Consider the following 22,634-nt stretch of genomic DNA (forward strand, 5'->3'; position numbering starts at 1 on the left):
GGATTGCTCCTCAGACCACTTGCTCACACTCCGATGCTCTCCGAACACTGAACCATAAACCACAGTGCAAGGTAATTGCATAAGCAGAGTGATAAGCATGTGTTTTCATCCATACGTGCTGGACAGTTAAGCAGTCAAAGAATTTGGATATTATGGAGATACTGTATATAATATGCTGTACCTATTGCTGATGATTTGCAATTAAGCATCATTGGGATTTATGGCTAGCTGGTCCTTTGGAAACACATCTGAAAGCTATGAAGAAACACTTAGTCGGACTTTTCCTGTTGGACATTATTGAGTGTTCCTCAATTAAGGGTGAGATCAGAGGAAATTTCCTATGGTAGCAGAAAGGTTAAGGTATTTGGACAGAACATCTCAATATAATGGAATATTCTCCACAAGTAAATGAGTGAAGCTCCAGTACATCCAAGCAGTTAGACATCTTGAAAGTGTGGTGCCCAAAAGTAAACAGCATTTTGAATGGGATCTAACCAGAGCATTACTTGCTTTTATTAAATATATGTGAGCTATTCTGAAATGAAAACCAAACCATTATATTTGAATGCCATTCATTCTAGTATTTCTCTACTGTCCACTAGCTTTCACCGAATTTCCTCTTCCCCACCCTCCCCAAATCACTTGCACTCCTATCTCTCTGCTTTCCCAGTTTCCAGTATATAAAATACAGTTACCTCGGCATCCAGTCCAAAGTTACCCAACATTTGCCCACATTGAATTTGATCTGCCATAGTTTTGTCTGCTAACTTATTCCTTAGTTATTCTGTTATTTTGATTTTATTTGCAAACTATTCCTTTATCCAAGCCATTTACAGATAATTAAACCTAATTAAATTAAAAACTAAGTCATTTTGAAGTCAAAATTAGTACCAACTATAGTTGTCCAATCAAAGAGTTTGATTACTCCAGAATATAAAAATTACAGATAAGTGAACAGAAAGGTCTTGGAACATAGCCAGCAAACTTTGCCCATATTGTTTTAGAAGTACAGGGAGAAGATTCTTTCAGGTGCTAATGTTCTATTGTAGAATATCTTTCCAGTAACCCAAACTATAAACCCACAATGTTTCACTGCAGAAGTCAGAAAAATACTTCGAGTTTGCTTGTCCTAGAATTGTGACCTAGAGTGTGTACATTCGATTGCACTGAAATATAGTCCTCTGGTAATCATAAGAATAATAGGGCCAATATCCAATCGAGCCTTACTGCATGGGCAGCAGAGAAAAACAGCTGCTAAATTTGTATATACACAAAAAAAAAGCACTGGAAAGAAGGTTGCTGCTATTTGATCTAAACTTTCAAGTAATACTGCTTTTGTGATTCATCACCTATGCTGTAAACCAGTACAAGGTCTTCAAAATTACTTGAAAGCCTCCAGCTATGTTAAGAATTACTTCAAAATATAAACTGTCAATTAGCCAATAACAAGAATCTGCTGTAATAATGAATCCTAGCCCTCAACTGTGCTGGCAAATATGAAGTATGCATTCTGTTGAATTAATTGCTAGACAAGAATGTACATGGAGATACAATATCCTCAGATGTGTTTTAACCAGAAACGCAGCTAGTGAAAGCCTGAATCCAGAAAAGACCAACAAATCACAATAAAAGTTGCATCTGAAGTGAACCGAAGAAACCTGTAAAGCATTTTTGTCGGGTAATTTGATGAATTTACACTGTAGTCTTTAATTATTAATCTAATCTAAATAAGTGAAACCAGCAAGAAAAGTAATCAGAGTTTTCCAGTTTGACTACAATAAGCAATTAGACAAGTTAAAAAAAAATTGTTTGCAATCAGTGAAAAAAATGTCCATACAAGGATAAGGATTTTTTCATATATTATAGGATAGAAGGGCAAGGAATTAGATTTCAGGAAACCAAAAGATTTTCAAACACAAGTCAGCCCAGGCCCAGATACTGAAATAGTTTGCACACTTAGCAACGAAGCACCATAGTTGATATAAAATAGATTTTATAATTAAGTGGACTGTGGGGAAGGGGGTGTGAAGTAAGAGCAATAATCAAAACTCCATTGTAAATATTTGCAAAAAGCAGTATACAACAAGCCTATTTTTACATAATTGACTAAAGATGTACACAACCCAAAGTGCATTAAATATTTATACTATTACCCCGATCCCAATTTACAATCTCTTCACATTAATGTACATCTTCAGAAACATCCTTGGGATTGAAAATTAAACTTCAGGAAGTAAGCAAATGTTAAATGTTAACCAGTTTACAAAACTGCCCTAAATAGGGTCTTAAGATGTACAAATTCTGCAATGAGTAACTGTTTAGTGTGGTGCAGAATATGCCACAGCAGAGTACTTTTATATTTCTTCATGCACCATAAAGATTTGCTAGGTTGCTGACTCTCTGGTCTCCTTGGTTACGCTTTCTATTGTGGGATCTTGTGACTGAATAGGAATGTTATGGGCCAACATTTTCTTGGTAGCTGTAACAAGCTTTGAATAGTTTTCTGGATTATAATTGCCATGATGTTTTGAATGCAGCAAAGGAACTCTATCCTTGTTCTGTGATAACAACATTGGCGGGCGTCTCTGATTCTCACCATCTTTTAAAGATTCTGGTAGTAGTTTCCGTTTGCTCTCTGGAAGCAACATGATGCACAATACCGAGAGGACCGCAAAAGAGGCAAAAACTACATGATGAAGAAAGAAGCCATGTTTATTATGGAGATCCATGATTGGAGATGTTGCTTTACCAATGCAGCCTGTTGCCATGATGAGGCCTAAAGTGGCACCTCTGTGAACAAATTTTCAAAGAAAAATGAATTTATGAAATATGCAAATACACCTAGGCTTTAAATGATTTTGAAAAATTTGTAAATTTGACAATATTTTCAATAACCTAAAAATGGCCCAGAATTGTTATAATATGAAAGCTAATAGCCCTTGTTGTTAATAATGGCTAAATGATAGTGTCTTCTGGCAAGGAAGAAACATACAGGTAAATGTGATTATGTTAAAGTTGTCACCAGAGTTGCATCTCTTAGCCATTAGCTTCTCAAAGGGCATTTGGACTTTTGCCCTCTTATTTTTCTAATAAAAAAGAATTAACATCACCATCATGTGTTATAATATGTGATTAAGTGTAAGTGGCTTAATCACTCTCTCCAACAATGAAAATTAATAAAAAGTTTGGAGCCTCATTCCTTAGGTTCAAATGGTCAATTTTTATTTAACCATTTTTATTCTTTACCTAATTTGACATACTTTTTAAATCATCATGGTTTCCCTGGAAATACTTCCCTATTCTCCTAGGCCCCTTATGTCTGATTTCCTTTATGCTTATAACAAATTGTGGGTGCTAAAGATTTAAGTGCAGGCCAAATCTAACCAAATGGTAGATGCTGAAAATATTCAGCAGGGTAGGTAGCACTTGTGAAGAGAGAAATAGAAGTAAAATTTCAGGTTAATGACCTCTCATTACAATGTTTCAACCTAAAATATTAACTTTATTTCTCTCTCCACAGATGCTGTCTGAAGTACTGAGTATCTGCAGCATCTTGTGTTTTATTTCAGATTTGCACCACCTGCAGTTATGGGGCTTTTCAATTCATCGAATGGACCATATACTGTCCTCAGGCAAAGTTAAAGGCAAAGGGGTCTACTTCTTAATCAACAACTTGTGGTGCTCGGACGTGACGGTCCTGGCGAGCTCCTGCTCACCCAGCCTCAAATATCTAATGGTGAAGTGTCAACCATTCTATCTGCCAAGGGAGTTCACTTCAGCTATCCTGATGACAGTCTACATCCCACCACAGATGGACATGAAGCCTGCACTCAATGAACGATGCTCTGTGGTCATCAACCTTGAGACAGGATACCCTGAGGCCCTCTTCATTATCACAGGTGACTTCAATCAGGCTAACCTCAAGAGTGTGTTACCAAAATACTACCAGCACATCTGCTCCACCAGGGGCACCAACACCCTTGATCACTGCTATACAACCAAAGATGCCTTCCGAGCCACCCCTCATCTTCACTTTGGGAAATCAGACCACTAGGCTGTGCACCTTCTCCTGGCATACAAACGGAAACGGGAGGACAGAGTCATGCAGTGCTGGTCTGAGGAAGCAGATGAGCTCCTACGTACTGCTTTGAGACAGTGAACTGGTCCATGTTCAAAGACTCAGCTGCCAGCCTTGACTATGCCACCACCACAGAGTTTATCAGCAAGTGTGTGGCAGACTGTGTACCAAAGAGGACAATACAGGTGTTCCCAAACAGGAAACCATGGATGAACCAAGAGATCCACTCCCTACTGAAGGAGAGGACTGCTGCACCCAAATCTGGTGATCCTGATCTGTACAAGAAATCCAGATATGACCTTTGGAAAGCTATCAGGGATACTGACTCAAAATAGAGTCCCAGACCAGCCATCAGCTATGGCAGGGCTTACATGCCACAACAGGATACAAGACAACAAAGACGGGCTGCAGAGTTAACAACAGCGCATCCCTTCCTGATGAACTTAACGCAATCTATGCGTGTTTTTGAACAGAAGGGAAGTGGATTGTCACCACCCACCCTAACAGCCTCCAATGCAACTGAACCTGTGATCACCATCGAGGATGTAAGATCAGTCTTCCAGAGAGTGAACACGAGGAAAGCACCCGGCCAAGTGTTCAGATCTTGTGCTGATCAGCTGGCAGAAGTATTTGCGGACATATTTAACCTCTCCCTGCTTCAATCTCAGGTTCCCACCTGTTTTAAGAAGACCATTATCATCCCAGTACTGAAGAAAAGCAAGGTAACAATCCTCAATGACTACCAACCAGTGGCTCTGACATCCACCATTATGAAGTGCTTTGAGAGGTTGGTCATGGCACGCATCAACTCCAGCCTCCCAGACAACCTCGACCCACTGCAATTCGCCTATCGCCGAAACCGGTCCACAGCAGATGCCATCTCCCTGGCCCTACACTCAGCTCTGGAGCATCTGGACAGTAAAGACACCTACGTTAGATTGTTTATTAACTACAGCTCTGCCTTCAATACAATAATCCCAGGCAAACTTGTCACTAAACTCCAAGACCTAGGACTCAACATCTCCCTCTAACTGGATCCTTGACTTTCAAACCAGCAGACCACAATCAGCGAGGATAGGCAGCAATACCTCCAGCACGATTATTCTCAACACTGGTGCCCCACAAGGCTGCATCCTCAGCCCTCTACTCCCTATACACTAATGACTGTGTGGCCAGATTCTGCTCTAAATCCATCTACAAGTTTGCAGATGATACCACGGTTGTAGGCTGTATCTCAAACAGTGATGAATCTGAGTACAGGAAGGAGATAGAGAGCTTAGTGACATGGTGTCATGACAACAACTTTTCCCTCAATGTCAACAAAACAAGAGTTGGTCATTGACTTCAGGAAAGGGGGCGGTGTACATGCACCTGTCTACATCAACAGTGCTGAGGTTGAGAGCTTCAAGTTCCTGGGAGTGAATATCACCAACAGCCTGTCCTGGTCAAATCATGTAGATGCGACAGCCAAGAAAGCACCTCTACTTCCTCAGGAGGTTAAAGAAATTTGGATTGTCCCCTTTGACTCGCACCAACTTTTATCGATGCACCATAGAAAGCATCCTATCTGGATGTATTACGGCTTGGTACGGCAACTGCTCTGCCCAGGACCGCAAGAAACTGAAGAGTTGTGGACACAGCCCAGCGCATCACGGACACCAGCCACTCCTCCTTGGACTCCATCTTTACCTCTCGCAGTCAGCATAATCAAAGACTCCACCCACCTGGGGGATTCTCTCTTCTCACCTGTTCTGTCAGGTAGAAGATACAGGAACCTGAGGGCACGTACCACCAGACTTAAGCACTCTGCACTACCTCTGTACTAACCCAATGTAACTGCACTGTGTAGTGAATTGATCTGTATGATCGGGATGCAAGACAAGTTTTTCACTGTACCTCAGTACGAGTGACAATAATAAACCAATAAATGTTAATCAACATTAGGTAGATCAGCAAATTCTTATGTCTTAACAAGAAGTTGCTAAGATATCGACAATTGTAATTTTGGATGGAGGAACCTTCTGTTTATTCATGCTTGTTGTGTTGCCCAATCTCAAATTTCATGGAATTCCAAAACTTTTAAAATCAATATTTAAGATGAAATCCTTCAATTCCATCTATTTTTCCAAGCAATCCATTCAATTAATACTTTCTCTTAACATTTCACTACCAGGCTTGTCTAAGAAATATGTATAATGATCCTCTCCAGTTAACAAGCACTTGATGGGTCAAAATATATTTTAGAAGAAAAATAACTCATTAGCTCAATACTTCCATTTGTACAAAGGCACAAGAAAAGGCCACAAAAATCAAATTCCCACTTCTTGTGGGATTATCCATCCAATCCAAAGTGGTTAAACGTGAAAAATTAAGCAATACATACAACTGTGGAAAATTACTAATGAAGAACCTTGATCTGTGTTATCACAGTTGACAGACAACTTGCAGCTCATAAGGGATTAGGGTATTGGTAAACCTTGCCAAACTGTTCACTTTGCAAGCCAGCAACATGGGCCTACCTAATAAGATAACAAATGAGGACACTGACATAGTACAGATGGCCATTAAGAATGGCTGGCTCTGATGGCTAACAGGAACTGATTATGCAGCTGATCACATGTCCATTAAAGTAGAAAGTGAGGATAAAGAGCAGGACTGAAGTCTGAGTCATTTACTGTACCTAGTTAGTCGAAGTTAAGTACATTTGGCTCCATCCAAGAAACATTCATATATGGTAACTACTCATAAGTAGAGGTTTTGTGACTAGAAATAGTTTAAATGATTTGCAAGTACAATAAGTGAATTGTAATAGTGTTAAAAGTAAAGACCTGAATAAAGTTACTCGGTTAAAGAATTTCGGTCATCTGTCTGCTAATAGACTGCAAAATTTAACTTCTGTAAAGGGACAAAGGTTGGAAATTCTATTCCTACAATCACAATATCCTCAACCAAGCCAGAAACAAATTTCATCTCAGTGAGGTTCCGATTCATTATTACAATAAATTACAAGTCAGGGATATGGAAACCCAGCACATTCCATTAAGTGTGACAGCAGGGAAAAGACCTTCCAGCCTGTGTCACATTATTTCAAAATATTTGCTTAGGTTCTTCCAATTTGCTATAATTTAAGTGACAGACTAAAACATTTAATAAGTTTGGACTTCTGCTACTGTATCATTGGGGTACATTCTGGGCCAGATATCTGCTTTAGTACTTGGAAGTCTCCAACTTTCCCACAAAGAGGAACAGCAAGAACAAGCATATGGTATATTGCAATAATTTTAATATTTTTAATTAAAATCTACAGTGTCAGTAAAAATGGATAGCTTTCAGCCATTAAGTTCACATGAATTATGCATTTTTACTGTGACTTTCAATGTATTTATGATACTGAAATGAATTACTGTGTTGGAACAGTTTCATACAAATTCAGGGTCTCATACTTAGTAATATGCCTGTGAAAGCTCATAACTAAGACAATAATAGAAAAAACCTTTGTGAAGTTAACATTTCAAAATTTTATACGTACCTAACAACTGTTGGGACCACCTCACTGGCAAAAAATATGCTCAGTATACTAACAGAACAAGCTGAAACAAGGCCCAGGATGGAAAGAGCCAGATGAACAGCTTCATGCAAGTCTGAAAAAGAAAAACTTTGTTAGTACTATACTATACACATTCAAATCATTTCTGACAGATAGTACCTGAGAAAATTTATGTAAATTTAAAATAAAATTGGTAATATGGTTATTACTAATGTTTGTTCTTGCTTGCTCCCTATTAAACACTGTAGCCTCTATCACAGATGAAAGATGCAATCAAGAATAAGTATTTAAGAACAAAAGACAGGACAGAAGGTCTGGACCATCATTTAATGGAGTCATGAATAAAGTTCAATTCCTAAAACTTCTCCAGACAATCCCCATGCCCCTCGGTGCCTGAAAATCTATTGGACTCATTCCTGAATGTACACAAGTCACTGAACATCCACAACCAACTGAATAAAGAATTTCTCACCTCCATCCTAATCAACTTCATATATTGACACCATGTCCTCCATTTGTAAACTACGCAACCAATAGTAATTGCCTTTCCATATCTACCCTGTCAAAGCTAAAAATTCTATACATTTTAATTAGATTTCTCTCATTCTTCTAACTCCCAAGTCTCCCCATCCCTCCCCCTTACAACCTCTGGTTTATGTGCAATTCCAGTTCCACAACTAATGTCTTCAGAAGCCACTTGGTTGTACCACTTCTACTGTTGAAGGAGAGAAAAAAAAATAAACCAGACAGACCATCTATCATTGATCTCGGACATGGTAAAGTGATTCCTGACCCAGTTGATCATCACAAGGTCATGCTCACAAACAAGAGGGATCTGGTATCTAAATTTAAGAAACTGTCCCACAGGCTAGTCCAACTACAGGCTGTTGTACTCTCAAGATCAGACTACACAGAAAACGTGCTTGATTCCTCTGTCACAATCCCTCAAGATGTCCCGTACCATCAGCAAGACAAAACTGCAAGTTGGGGGAGTAATGCTATGCAGATGTTGGGAGTTGCCCTTCAAGTCCTCAACATTGACTTGACCCATGAAGTCTCATAGCACTGGGTAAAGTGTATGCAAGGAAACCTGCACCAGATTTAACACCAACCATCCTCCCTCAGCTGAGGGATTGTTATCCATGTTGAACAAAACCTGGAAGAAAAAAAACGAGCTGCTGGGGGAACTGTGGAGGGAAATGAACAGTTAGCATTTTGGGTTGAGACCCTTCAACTGGACAGAGTCCAGCAGCTCATTTTTTGCTCCAAATTCCAGCATCTGCAATCTTTTGTCTCTCCACAACTTGGAAGGAACACAGCTACAAAAAAATTATTGAGTGGGAGACTTCAATATCCACTATTAAATACAGCTTGGTAGCACTACTGAGCTGACCTAGTACTGCCAGGCTGGGTAAGGAGCAATCAAATTGTGCTGTACAGCTCTGTGACAGAAATCAACATGAGGAATAGACCTGTGGCAGATGTATTTGTCCATGAAAACATTCATTGCATTGATTATTGCAGGGGCCCTGTGGCAACAAAGTCCCACCTACTCACCAAGAAAGCTTACCATCATGTTGAATGGCACTAAAGTTGTGCTCAACGGGATAGACTCAGAACAGATCTGGCAGCTAAAAATTGGACATATGCAAGGCACTGTGGACCATTAGGAGCACCAGATAGGCACATAGTGCAATTTGGAACATTATGATCTTCGATTCACCTTTACAACTAAGCCAGACAATTTACCCTGGTTCTACAGAAAAGCATGCTGGGTACAGCATCTGGAGCACTTAAAAATGAGGTGAAACTAACAAAGACCACAGGTCAGATAAACAGCATGCCACAGACAGCTAAGTGATCTCACAACCAAATGGATCGGATCAAAGGACTTCAATCCTGCCACATCTAGTCATAGACAGAAGAGAACAATTAAACAACAAACAGAAGGCAGTGGCTCCAAGAATGTCCCATCTTCAATGACGGCAGAACCCTTCCAGCACATAAATAACAAGACCAAAGCACATGCAACCATGTTCAGCCAAAAGCACCAAGTAGATGATCCATGGTGGCTTCTTCCCAAGATATCTCCCGTTTGAGATACCAGCCTTCAACCAATTTGACTCGTACCACATGATACAGCAAAGCTAGGAGACCACATAAAATCCCAGCTGTAGCACTGAAGATCTGCATTTCAGAACTAGATAAGCCTCCAGCCAATCTGTTCCAGTAGTGATACAACCTGGCAGATACCCAACAATGTGGAATATTGTCCCAGTATGTCCCACTTACAACAGGTAGGACAAATTACCTACCCAATATACTCAATGGAAGTTGACATTCAAAGTGACAGTAAATGGCAGTTCCTCACCAAAGCCCAGCTTGGTTTCACCAGGTCCATTCAGCCCTCGACCTCAATATTCTTAGTCGAGAGAGATATCAGAGGAAGGTTTTTTTTTTACCCAGAGTGTGGTTGGGGCATGGAATGCACTGCCTGGGGCAGTGGTGGAGGCAGGTACATTGGTCAAATTCAAGAGATTGCTAGATAAGCATATGAAGTTAAAATAGAGGGATATGTGGGGGGGGGGGCGGGGAGGGTTTAGATAGTTTTTAGGTGAGGTTTAAAGGTCGGTACAACATTGTGGGCCAAAGGGCCTGTATTGTGCTGTACTTTCTATGATTCAAACATAGATCAAAGAGTTGAATACCAAAGCTAGGGCAAAAGTGACTGTCGTTATATCAGGGAAACATCTGACCATGCATAGAATCAAAGATTTCTGATAAAACTGAAGCTAATGGGCATCAAAGGGGAAAAACACTCCAACCATAGGAGTCATACCTCACAAAAAGAATGATGGTTGTGGTTGTTAGTGATCAGCCATCCCAGCCCTAGGACACCACTACAGGGCAGGACAATATCCTAAACCAAAGCACCTTCATCTGCTTCCATCAGAAGGACAGAATGGAAGTTGTTCAATGATGACTGTGCAATGTTCATTTCATTTGCAACTCCTCAGCAAATAACACAGTCCATGCTTGCATGCAGCAAGATCTAGACAATGGTTAAGCAGGCACAGGCTTACAGGTGATCTATGTATTACATACTTAAATGGCAAGCCATGAGCACCTCCAACAACAGTGTCCATTACCTCCTATTGATAGTAATTGGACTTACCATTGGCAAGACCAAAAGAACATTGATCGATCAGGAATTCAAATGGGCTAGGACTAATCACCATTGTAAGGTCAACAATTGGTTATCCCACAATGACCAACACCCCAAAGCCTTTCCACCACTGAAAAGGCACAAGTCAGCTGCATAAAGGAACACTCTATACTTACCTAGATGAGTACAGATCCAAGAACCTCAAAATCATCCACCACCCTAAACATTTATCCTTCCCAATACCAGCACAGTGTGATACAATATCTACAAAATGGACTGCAGTTACTCACCAAGTGTATTTCAATTACACCTCCCCAGTCTAAACTTGTATCCCCACATGGACAGTAGATACATGGGCACTCCATCACAAGTTCTTGCCAAAGTCACATGCTGCCACGACTTAAAAATGCATTGCTGTACTTTCATCATCACACCTGATCTAAGACCTTGAAACTCCCTCCCTGACTCTACACCATCTTCAATGCCCATATCCTGACAAATTACTAAATAAGAAAAAAACTTATGGAATCCCCAATAACTACTGCAGTTCCATGTTCTGCTTCTCCAGTCCCGAGCAGCAAAAATGTCAGCATTTTATATAAAGATTTAAAGTGATTTTGTTCAATCTGAAAGTAGAGCCTTAAATCTGAACAGAGTAAACTACGAAGGTACAAGGGTTGAGTGTGCAATGGTTACAATAAACAAAGAGTTAATACATGGTTTATATTTATATCCTTTAAAAAGGCAAAAACAAAAAAGTGGCCAAAGAGTACCTATTGAGAAAAGTTAAAGCTGGTATTAGATCAAAGGAGAAGGCTTATAGCATTGCTCAAAGAAATAAAAGACCACATGTCTGAGGATTGGAAAAATTTCAGAATTCTGCAAAGGAGGGCCAAGAGAAAGGAAAAGTAGAATACAAGTACAGACAAAAAACAAAAAAGACACCAAAGCTAATGTGATTCTCTTACAAACTGAGATAGGAAACTATATTAAAGAAATGTCAGAAAAGTTAAACAAATGTTTCATATCCATCTTCACAGATTAAGGCACCAAAAACCTTCTGGTCTAGAGTAAATGAGCTCAAAGAAATTACTACTAATTAAAAAAGGTAGTGGAAAACTTAATAGGACCTAAAGAAGAAGGACCTAGTGACCTGCATCCTAGGATTTTGAAGGTGGTTGTCACGGAAATAGAGGATTCACTAGTAGTCATCTTCCAAAATTCCATAGATTCTGGAATATTTCCCACAGGTTAGAGAGAAGGTAATGCAACCCCATTATTTGAGAGAGGGATAGAGAAACTGGGGACTTCTAGATCAATTAGCTTAACTTTAGTAGGAAAAATACTGAAATGTAACGTTAAGGAATAGATAACAGGGCACTTAGAAAATAACAATAAGATCAAGCAGAATCAACATGGATTTATGAAAGGGATATCATGTTTGATAAATCTATTGGAATTTCTGGGGTTGTTACAAGAATAAAAAAAGGCAAACTAGTTGACATGGCCCAATTGGATTTTCAAAGGCCTTCAATAATGTACAAGAGATTATTAAACAAAATATCTGCAAACAGGTCAATTTTAGGTTAGAAGAATAGGACCAGTGAGGAGCAGTAGAGATCAGTTCTGGAATGCCAGCTTTTCACAATCTATATCAATGACTTGGATGAGGGACTCAAGTGCATTGTATCCAATATTTATTATGAAATGAAACAAGGTGGCAGTGCAAAGTATGAGGAGGATACAAAAGGGCTTCACGGGATTTGGATAGGCTAAATGAACAAACAAATATATAGCAGATCAAACATAATGTGAAGAATTGTGGTATTTGTGGCATCCACTTGATTAGAAAAAATAGAAAGGTGGAGAATTTATTAAATGAGAGAAGACTGAAAAATATTGGTATTCAGAAGGACCTTGGATGTCCTTGCATTTGAATGATTTGAAAGTTAACATGCAGATTTTAATGGGTTTCTAGATCTATTTTCTTTTGGTCTCCATAATATGATAGTTTCAAATCTGTGTCTTAATAAGTTGTTGACAGTTTCCATTTGTTCTTTATTACCAATTTTATCTTCGTTGCAGGCTAGTGGTAATACATTGCCATAGTAATATTCACCATATGCATTTTCCATGGACTGACATAGGACTGATTAGGAACAAGAACTCTTGTCAATGTTCCCTAACTGATAGACTGAAACTTTAATGTCATAACGAATATCAGTTGGTTACTAAAGGCCAAGGATGAAACACAAGATGCTCTGATCTATAAAAGATCAATAATGTGTCATGCACTACATTTACCGAGTGGAACTTCAAGACATTTTGAATATCTCAAATTATTACTGACAAGGTGCTGTTGTTACACTGCCTGAATGTCAAATCCTTCAGTGTCTTAGTTAGGTTACCAATGACCATGCAAGCCAAGCCAATTTAATCCACAGAATCCAACCTGGTTAACTCTTAAAAAGGTATTTGTAGCATTGCAGAGCATGTCTTTTGTACAATCTAAGCAACAACTTCTTCCATATCTATTTTCTGACAGCAATTTTGACATAAAATTCATTGTTCACCTTTTCTCTATTACTTATTTCACTTTTACTGGTGTTGAATGTAAATTATCAGTGTATTTTCAGTAGAGTCATCTGTGGTTATTCCAAAATCTTTCACTATGAAATAGTTAATATATTAGCCGCTCCAAATTGAGCAGTCAGTTGAGAATCAACCACATTTGTGGGTCTAGAATCACATTTCCAGATAGGGAAAGAATAGCTGACTTCCCTCCGTCAAGGATATTAGTGAACCAATTTTCTTTTTTTTTTTTAAAATGAAATTCCATAACTTTCATGACTACTGTCAATAAGACTGGGTTCTTTTCATTTCAATTTCTGAGCTGCCATGGTGGAAGTTAAACTTATATTTCTAGATCGATGATCTGGAACTCTGGTTGCTAGTTCAGAGACTTAATCACTGTGCTACCACCCTCATTCTATGGCATACAACATAGCTCAAATGACAGCAATCTTCCCACAGTGCAGAAGTAGAAAATATCCACACTTACATTGTACAAGAGCAAGCAACAATAGTGAAGACAACCCAGTAAAGATTGTCGAGAAGAGCAGAATGCCACGTCGGCCAAACTTGTTCACGGTAAAATATAGGAAAATGAGGGCAACAGCTTCAGCGCCAGCAATGACAAAATAGCTCAAGTAGAACCTGGGGCTATAACCAACAAGGTTTTGGGAAAAGCAGTGTTGGATTCCATTGCCAATGAACCTAATTGAAAAGTAAATGCAAGAAGATAATAAATGGATAATTAGACAATAAGTATTTTCTTTGCACAAACCAACTTCAAATGTCATGCAGATTATCAAAAACATACATATAGATCAAAACAGTCTAGAAAAAGCAGTCAATTAATTTCAGTTAATAAAAGGAAAATTAAAAGACAACTAAAAGTTACAAGGTAAATGCTGAAAATGCAAACCAGGTAATGAAGTGATTAAAATATTTAATTTTTTAAAATTAAAGTGCCATGACAGTTTTGTATTAATAGGTGAAATGGCATCATCTACAGAAGGATAGCTGGAGGATAGAAAGCACAGAAGCAAGTTGATGTTTTGTTAATTAACGAGATCAAACTGGTGGCAGTTCTTACAGAATGCATTGCAACCACCCCCTTTTGATGTCAGCATTTAAATATCAATCTTCACTGTTTTGAGTACAACAAGGAAAAATTCAAGAGACTATACTATGATGAATAGTTTAGGAGAGTGGAAAGATATATGTGGCATATGCATTTCAATCTACAATAATAGTATAATTTTGTATAATACAACTTGGGAGGTGTCCCACTCAGTCCAGAAACTGCAAGGTTCCCAAAACTGCAATCAACAACTTTGGCTTAGCTTCTTTTTCGAGTTAGTGATCATTCCCTTGCTTTTTGCTATCAATAATCTGAAACTAAAATTTATTTGTCTATTTTTCTTTAGTATTTCATGCTGCAATATTGAAAACAAATTTTGTATTTTCACTACTTTTCTACTGATCATTTGCATCCATCCCCAACTGTCAAAGCTGCCAAGAAATTTAAAACACTAATAGAAATGAATTGGGCAAAAATCAATTTTTTCATACTCCCCAACCCTACATCACACATGGAAACTGGTAATTTGAGTTAAATATTAGAATATACAAGATTTAGAAAAAAGGAATAGAATATAGGGATGAGGGAAGTGAGAGTGAAGTTGATAACACTGATAAGGCTTAACATCAACATTGGCAACACTGAACACATTTTTTATATTGGTTTAAGTTGACATCAGCGTTTGGTGGCAATCCCTCATGGTTTCAAGAATTGTAAATATTCTTATAAAAGTTACCATAAAAGTTTGATAAAGTATTCAAAGCTACAGGACATTTTTATGGCACTTTTGATACCTTCATGAATTTCCAAAATTCAATGCAGTCAAATTCCCAATTGAAGAACAAACACAGACTGACTGCATCTTAGTCACATCTTCCAGTACCAGCTATCTTAGCTTAAGGAGAAGGCTGCATTCCATTGAATGATGGAAGATTGTGTTCAATGGAAACCAAGTTATGCTCAAACCTATTTTGCTGTTTGGTCACTACCATGGAGCAGGTACAAGGGGCCAAACAGCCAACTCCTGCTTCTAGTTCTTATGTCCCGATGGCAGTCGAATTTAATAAGTACTTTGGATCTGTCTTCACGGGGGAAGATGTAAGAAATCTCCCAGAGGCAAGGATGGACAAAAGGCAGAGGGTGACAGAGGAACTGAAGTGGATTGACATTAGGAAAGAAATGGTGATGGGTAGACTAATGGGGCTGAAGACTGACAAATCCCCAGGTCCAGATGGTCTGCATTCCAGGGTACTAAAGGAGGTGGCTCTAGAAATTGTGGATGCATTGGTGATCATTTTCCGATGTTCCATAGATTCAGGGTCAGTTCCTGAGGATTGGAGAATGGCTAATGTTATCCCACTTTTTAAGAAAGGAGGGAGGGAGAAAACGGGGAACTATCGTCCAGTTAGCCTAACATCTGTGGTGGGGAAGATGCTAGAGTCCATTATTAAGGATGAAATAACGGCATATTTGGATAGCAATGATAGGATTGGGTCGAGTCAACATGGATTTACTAAGGGCAAATCATGCTTGACTAATCTACTGGAGTTTTTTTTGAGGGTGTAACCAGGAAAATAGACGAGGGAGATTCAGTGGATGTTGTATACCTCGACTTTCAGAAGGCATTTGATAAAGTGCCGCACAGGAGGTTGGTGGGTAAAATTAGGGCTCATGGAATTGGGGGGCAGGTATTAACATGGATAGAAAACTGGTTGGCGGATAGGAAACAAAGGGTAGGGGTGAATGGATGTTTCTCAGAATGGCAGGCCGTGACTAGTGGGGTGCCACAGGGCTCGGTGCTGGGACCGCAGCTGTTTACGATCTATGTTGATGATTTAGATGAAGGCATTGTGAATAACATTAGCAAGTTTGCTGATGATACAAAGTTGGGTGGCAGTGCGACATGTGTAGAGGAAGTTAGGAGAATTCAAGGTGATTTGGATAGGTTGGGTAAGTGGGCAGATACTTGGCAGATGAAGTTTAATGTGGATAAGTGTGAGGTTATCCACTTTGGGAGCAGGAACAGGAAGGCGGATTATTATCTGAATGGTGTGGAGTTAGGTAAGGGGAAAATACAAAGGTATCTAGGAGTCCTTGTTCATCAGTCACTGAAAGTGAATGAGCAAGTGCAGCAGGCAGTGATGAAGGCTAATGGAATGTTGGCCTGTATTACAAGAGGAATTGAGTACAAAAGTAAAGAGATTCTTTTGCATTTGTACAGGGCCCTGGTGAGACCACTCCCGGAGTATTGTGTACAGTTTTGGTCTCCAGGGTCAAGGAAGGATATCCTGGCTATAGAGGGTGTGCAGCGTGGGGTTACGAGGTTAATTCCGGGGATGTCGGGACTGTCTGATGCTGAGAGGTTGGAGAGACTGGGATTGTACACGCTGGAATTGAGAAGATTGAGAGGGGATCTGATTGAAACATACAGGATTATTAAGGGATTGGACAGGATAGAGACAGGAAATATGTTCCAGATGTTGGGGAAGTCCAGGACCAGGGGGCATGATTTAAGAATAAGGGCTAGGCCATTTAGGACAGAGGGGAGGAAAAACTTCTCCCAGAGGGTTGTGAATTTGTGGAATGCACTGCCTCAGAGGGCAGCGGAGGTCAATTCTCTGGGCACTTTCAAGAAGAAGCTAGATAGGTTTCTTATAGATAGGGGAATCAAGGGATATGGGGACAAGGCAGGAACAGGATATTGATTGAGGATCAGCCATGATCTCAAAATGGCGGTGCAGACTCGAAGGGCCGAATGGTCTACTTCTGCTCCTATTGTCTATAAACACTTGACAGGGAAATAAAAATTATCCTCCTGTACCACTGACACTGAATTCTAACAAACAACTCCATCTACACCAGAAGCACCATCTTATCTTATATTAGAATTTTCACATTCCAGCAAGCATTCAATGTGCCCCAGCTATTGTCCTCACTAATTATGTAGTCTGGCACTATTTGTACTACAAATGTACATGGGACATACTGTGCACATTACTGAAGATGAGCAAAATGTTTTGTAGTCCTTCCAAATGTTTATGCAATTTCACACCCATACCCTGCTCCTCTAATTCTGGCAATCAGAACAGCAGTGTTTCGATGTACATATGACTAATAAAGATATCTTAATCTACAAATATAAACCACCATCAACAAGTCACTGTGGAATGGTTGGCTTGTCATAACACCTACAGGACTCAATAATCTCATTTAGGGATGGAAAATAGTCTTCCTTGCAGCTTTTCCTATCAGTCTCCCATCAACATAGTTAATCAACTGCCTCTAATAAACTATCAAACCACTTAGTCATTCAAGGTACTGCAGATGTGAATTAGATGCCAACACTGTCAATGACTTGCACATTTTGAAAATTAATTACCAGTACCCCACTGACATTTTTATTCATCTCCATTCCACTTTAGAATTATTTCCTAAACCTCAAGGACAATTGTGCACCTCTTCCTCTTTTCACAATTCATAATCTACTTTTTTTAACCATTTATCCTCATACCTGTTTCCCTGGCTTTTCCTTATCTTGATTTAACTACCTGGTGTTTTGAGATTTTTTCCCCCTTCAGTATTGAAAAGACACTACATATATGAAATTGGAGTCAGACTGATTTGTTCCCAAGATATCAGAGTAAACCATTTCTGAAAAAAATAGAAGACCTTACTGGACAACTTCACTTACGTGGTGAACCCTAATATCAAGATGTTCTTCCAAATAGTTTGTGCAGTAGTCATATCACAGAATGTATATGAACGGCATCGTGTAGCTTCTTCAAACACAGAATCCATCTCTGGAGGAATTTTGGGACGGGGGTGGGGGAAGGCAAAGGTCGCAATCATATTAAAGTACACTTAAGGGCATAACATACATGCTACAAGTCAGCCAAACATTAAAATGCTCTTAACAAAAAAAAACTTAAACAGCAAAATTGTAGGCATACCAGACTGTCAACTTGTCTTCTCTCTACAGATCTTACATTGTAGGTTTTGGATTTTGTAGTTATGGCTGGGGTTACGACAGATTTGCAGAGTAATTTGTTTTTATTGAAGGGCAGATGTTTAAAGAAAATGTGTTTTAACTGTTCAAAAGGGATATTGGTAACTTTAAGATGCTTGCACAGACATAGAAGAAAAACTCATTTATGTTGAAGCTTTGTCTTTCAAGCTTCTAAAATATTTTACAGCAAGGAATTAATAAGTGTTGTCGACTAAACTCAAGAAATCCTTTTCATTGTTTCTTTAATTCTGCAGAAGGATTGCTATACCTGTTTATAAGTTATAAAAATAAGCTCAAAAATCAGATATTACACATGATTCGACTGCCCATGTCCATGATAGGCTTTAGTCCACAATTGAATAGTGAATAGGAGGGTGCATAAAGGACATAATTATGCTGAACATGTCCACAAGAGATTAAATGGGAAAAGTCACATGCATTTCAGGGAGGGAACAACTTTGATGGACTTGTTGACTATATGATTTTCAGATTACTTTTCTATCTTTATAACAGTTAAAGTGGATCCTTCTACAGAACTGAAGAAAAGCATTGCATTGAATCTCCCAAGCTTCGGTCACTACATTTCAACGTTGCTGTCTACTTCCCCTGGAGGCAGTGCTTTAGGATTGAGGACTTCCACTCTGGTTTGGGAAGTAATTGTGGGAACCAGAGACCCATCCACAGATCAGACTGGAGGTGTCCGATGGTGCAGATAAATAGGTAGTACGTAAGGTGGTGCACATCTTCGACCATTTATGCAGAACGTTTGTGTTTGAACTCCATGCACTCAAGGTTCTCCTTTGAAGTGCAATCATGCAAGCTCTAGAGTTTCTATTTAACGCTTCATCTTCTGTTCAATTTTGTCAAAAGATCAATTTACCTGGCTAAGGGTTACAATTAAAAATCTTGAAATTAAGGGTTACAAAAAAAAATCTTGAAATAAATATTACACAAGACACTGCTGCTGTGCTCAAAAGGGAAAGTGTGCAAATACGTCCACAGAAGGCATTAGTCCAGGACTGAATAGTGAGGATGGCAAGGAGTTGGGGATGCTAAATACACTTAGTTCTGTAGTGAACTTGTCCACAAGAGATTAAATGGGAGAAGTGACATGAATTCCAGGGAAGGAACAAGCTTGATGGACTAAATGACTTTTTGTTAACACACTGATGAATTCAGCAGGTGTTCCCACATCATTTACATACCATTAAATATAGTGCATTGGGTGTATATTTCATCTTCCACATTGACACCATTACCAATTGCTATGCCTCGTAGTATTTGCTTACACTTCCCAATCCGTCTGGTTGCAAGGAGCCAACGTGGAGACTCTGGGAACATAGATGGAATGCTGAAAATAGTTCAAAAAAATTTCAAAAAAAGTTAGTTTACTAAGAATGTTGCTTGCCCATTGGAGAAATACTGAGAAAACAATATTTCTCCCAAAGGAACAATTATAGAAGAAATCTATTAAAACATGCACATTTGGAAAGAAATTGTGCTGAGCTATCACAATGCATCTTCCCACTTTTAGAATGGGGCTTTCAGTGCAAGGTTTAGTATGATGGTGCCCTCTCATGTCTTTGAATAGATTAGCAGGGAGCAGGGATTCAAGTCACCTTTTGAATCTGAGCTTTCACAGAAGCACCAATAGCCAGAAAAAGGCAAATTATGTAATTAATCCATTAAATATGTTGTCATCAGTTATTTCCATAGAAGGGGATTAACTGATGAAAACACTTACATAGAAAGTGATTTCAAATAATATCATGGTGGTTTCTGCCACCTAGAATTAGAGGAATACATTGAAACCCAACCTAAATTCAGTTTTCCATGCATTTACAAAAACCTCAACTTGGACAATGCACCATAAGCAGATAAATACAATGATAGCAGATGCAAAGTGAATGATGTTCAATCTAAAAATGATCACCAAAATAATCCTTTGAAACATGGATATCTGCACAATCGAGGTAGGTCTAAATTGCAAAAGGGCTTGCCATAATCTTCCAATCTTCCTTGGCACAGGGAAGTTGACAGAGGATGGGAAATGGCAAATTCTTGTTCAAAAAGTGATGCTAGGCAATGTCAAGCAATTGAAGGTCAGGCAAGTTAACTGAAATTGTGAGGAAATATTTAATAAAATCAGGGTTAATAAAAAAAGAAATAGTGATTTAGAAAACTTTGAGCTGATGGGGGAAACCCAGTAGGGATTTGTTAAAGGCAAATTGTATGTGACTACCTGGCTGAATTTTAGAGCAGAGAATGCCACTCACATGGATTTCAGAAGGTATTTTGTGAAGTCCCACACAATTATCAAGTTAGCAAAACAGAATTGAAGAGTCAGTAACAGGATGGACATGAAATTGGCACAAAGGCAGATAGCAAAGAGCACTGGTAAACAACCATTTTCAGATCAGAAGATGGCAGGTGGAAGTGTGGAGATGAACATTGGAATACTGCATTTTTTTTTAAAATTAGCACTTGAGTAAGCAGGGTAAAGTTTTAAATTTCGCAGATGAAAAAGTTTGAAAGTGTGGTGAACTATGAAGAGGATAGTAATAGACTATAAAACAGATTTGCTGGCAGAATGATCAAACAAGTAGATGAAATCTAATAGAGAGACAGGTAAAGCTATACATCAGGAAAAATGAGTGACTAAGACCCAAATATTCTGCTGACAACTGGTCCTCAACTGTCCCAGTGTTAACATAATACCAATTGCCTCCTCTGCAGAACAATCTCTGCTGATCCCTCCTCACACCAGCACAAGTGCAGGTCTGAGTCAGCTGCACTTACAAAAAAAAGCTTGACTGCTTGCTCATTGTGTACTTGTAGTCATTGCTGCCTTTGCTAATGGCTGGAATTTCAGACCACTGATTTCCAACCATCCATGTAAACGACAACAGTGTTTGGCTACTTAAGTCTTTTTTTAAGAAAAAAAATCAAGAATTTCAAAGTTGTGCAAATGAAGCTCATTTAACTGCCCAAATCAGAACAACACAGATACTCATGTGCAAGGTCACATTTTCCTTACTCTTCAACATTTAAAATTTTAATCCTTTCCCTACCCATCAGCCTCCGTTTCTTTACCCACCCCTCATTTCCCACATCCTGCTTCCTCGTTTGCTTGACGCCCTCAACTGCTCCTCCTTATTGACCACTCTCTGCTACTCGGCGAGGCTGAACTGATAGGCTCTGCAGTAATGCAGCTGCACCTCCTGGGGCCAGTTGTCTTACCTGCTGCTTTCCAGATGCCCTGGTCAAGATGGCCCACCCAATTGCCAGCCCATCTTGGCCTATTTCTCCTTAACCTCTGAGTCCTTTAAATCATTTATCCATGACAGGAGAACTCTCCTTGCACCAATTCTGGAGTGCACAGAAAGAATAACAGAATTGATGCAGCAGAGGCCCAAGCTAAAGTAGGACACAGTGGGGGTAGGAGAAGTTGCCACTACTAGCATAAGCCAGTGTCATTGCCATATCCAGGAATCTCAAAGGATAAGCAGCAGGGCATATTAAGGGTGTGGTTAAAAAAAGCATATGGATCTTGGGATTCATAAATAGAGGCGGAACATACAAATTCAGGGACATTATGTTGAACCTATGCAAAACATTGGTTGGGCCACAACTGGAATATTGCAGCCAATTCAGGTGATCACACTTCAGGAAAGATGTGCAGGCTCTACAGAAGGTGGAGAAAAGAGTTACTAGAACAATTCCAGGGAAGAACAATTTCAGCTATAAAGACTGAAACAGTTCTTCCTGAAGTGAAGATTGAGGGGTAATTTGATAAGTGTACAAGATCATGACTTGTTTAGACATGGTAAGCAACGAGAAGCTATTCTAGTTAGCAGATGGATCAAGGGACTGGGGCACACATTTTAAATGTTGGTCACTAGATAGATACAAGAGGGATGTGAAGAATTAAAAAGTTAATATCTGTAATTTGCTGCCTGCAAGGGTGGTGGAAATATAATCAATCTATGCTTTTAAAAAGAAATTGGATGGATGCTTGAGACAGAATAATTCACAGGACTACACAGAAGTAGGAAATGGGACTCAGGATTGCTGTACTAGGAGCTACTACGATAGTCAAGTGGCTTCCTTCTGTATTGTAACAATTCTATGAAATCACCTTTTAAGATTCTCAAGCCTTTTCCTTTGATTAAGCCATTAAGTTTTGTTATA

General features: G+C 39.1%; 1 protein-coding gene across 2 annotated transcripts in view; it reads right to left on the reverse strand.

Annotated features, from left to right (window-relative positions):
• Positions 1-492: 492 nt before the first annotated feature.
• The window catches only part of slc22a31 (solute carrier family 22 member 31), a 38,069-nt gene continuing 15,927 nt past the window's right edge, over positions 493-22,634 (reverse strand). The window contains exons 6-10 of one of the 2 annotated variants that reach the window (XM_052027988.1): positions 19,649-19,794; positions 18,129-18,237; positions 13,853-14,067; positions 7,608-7,719; positions 493-2,790 (exon numbers count right to left, since the gene is read on the reverse strand). In XM_052027988.1, coding sequence (XP_051883948.1) covers positions 2,385-2,790; positions 7,608-7,719; positions 13,853-14,067; positions 18,129-18,237; positions 19,649-19,794 — 988 coding nt within the window. In that variant the 3' untranslated portion in view covers positions 493-2,384. The remainder of the gene's footprint in view (positions 2,791-7,607; positions 7,720-13,852; positions 14,068-18,128; positions 18,238-19,648; positions 19,795-22,634) is intronic. The other variant, XM_052027987.1, reaches the window with a different exon arrangement.

The sequence above is a fragment of the Pristis pectinata genome, chromosome 13 (assembly GCF_009764475.1).
Source record: "Pristis pectinata isolate sPriPec2 chromosome 13, sPriPec2.1.pri, whole genome shotgun sequence".
Classification (NCBI taxonomy): domain Eukaryota; kingdom Metazoa; phylum Chordata; class Chondrichthyes; order Rhinopristiformes; family Pristidae; genus Pristis; species Pristis pectinata.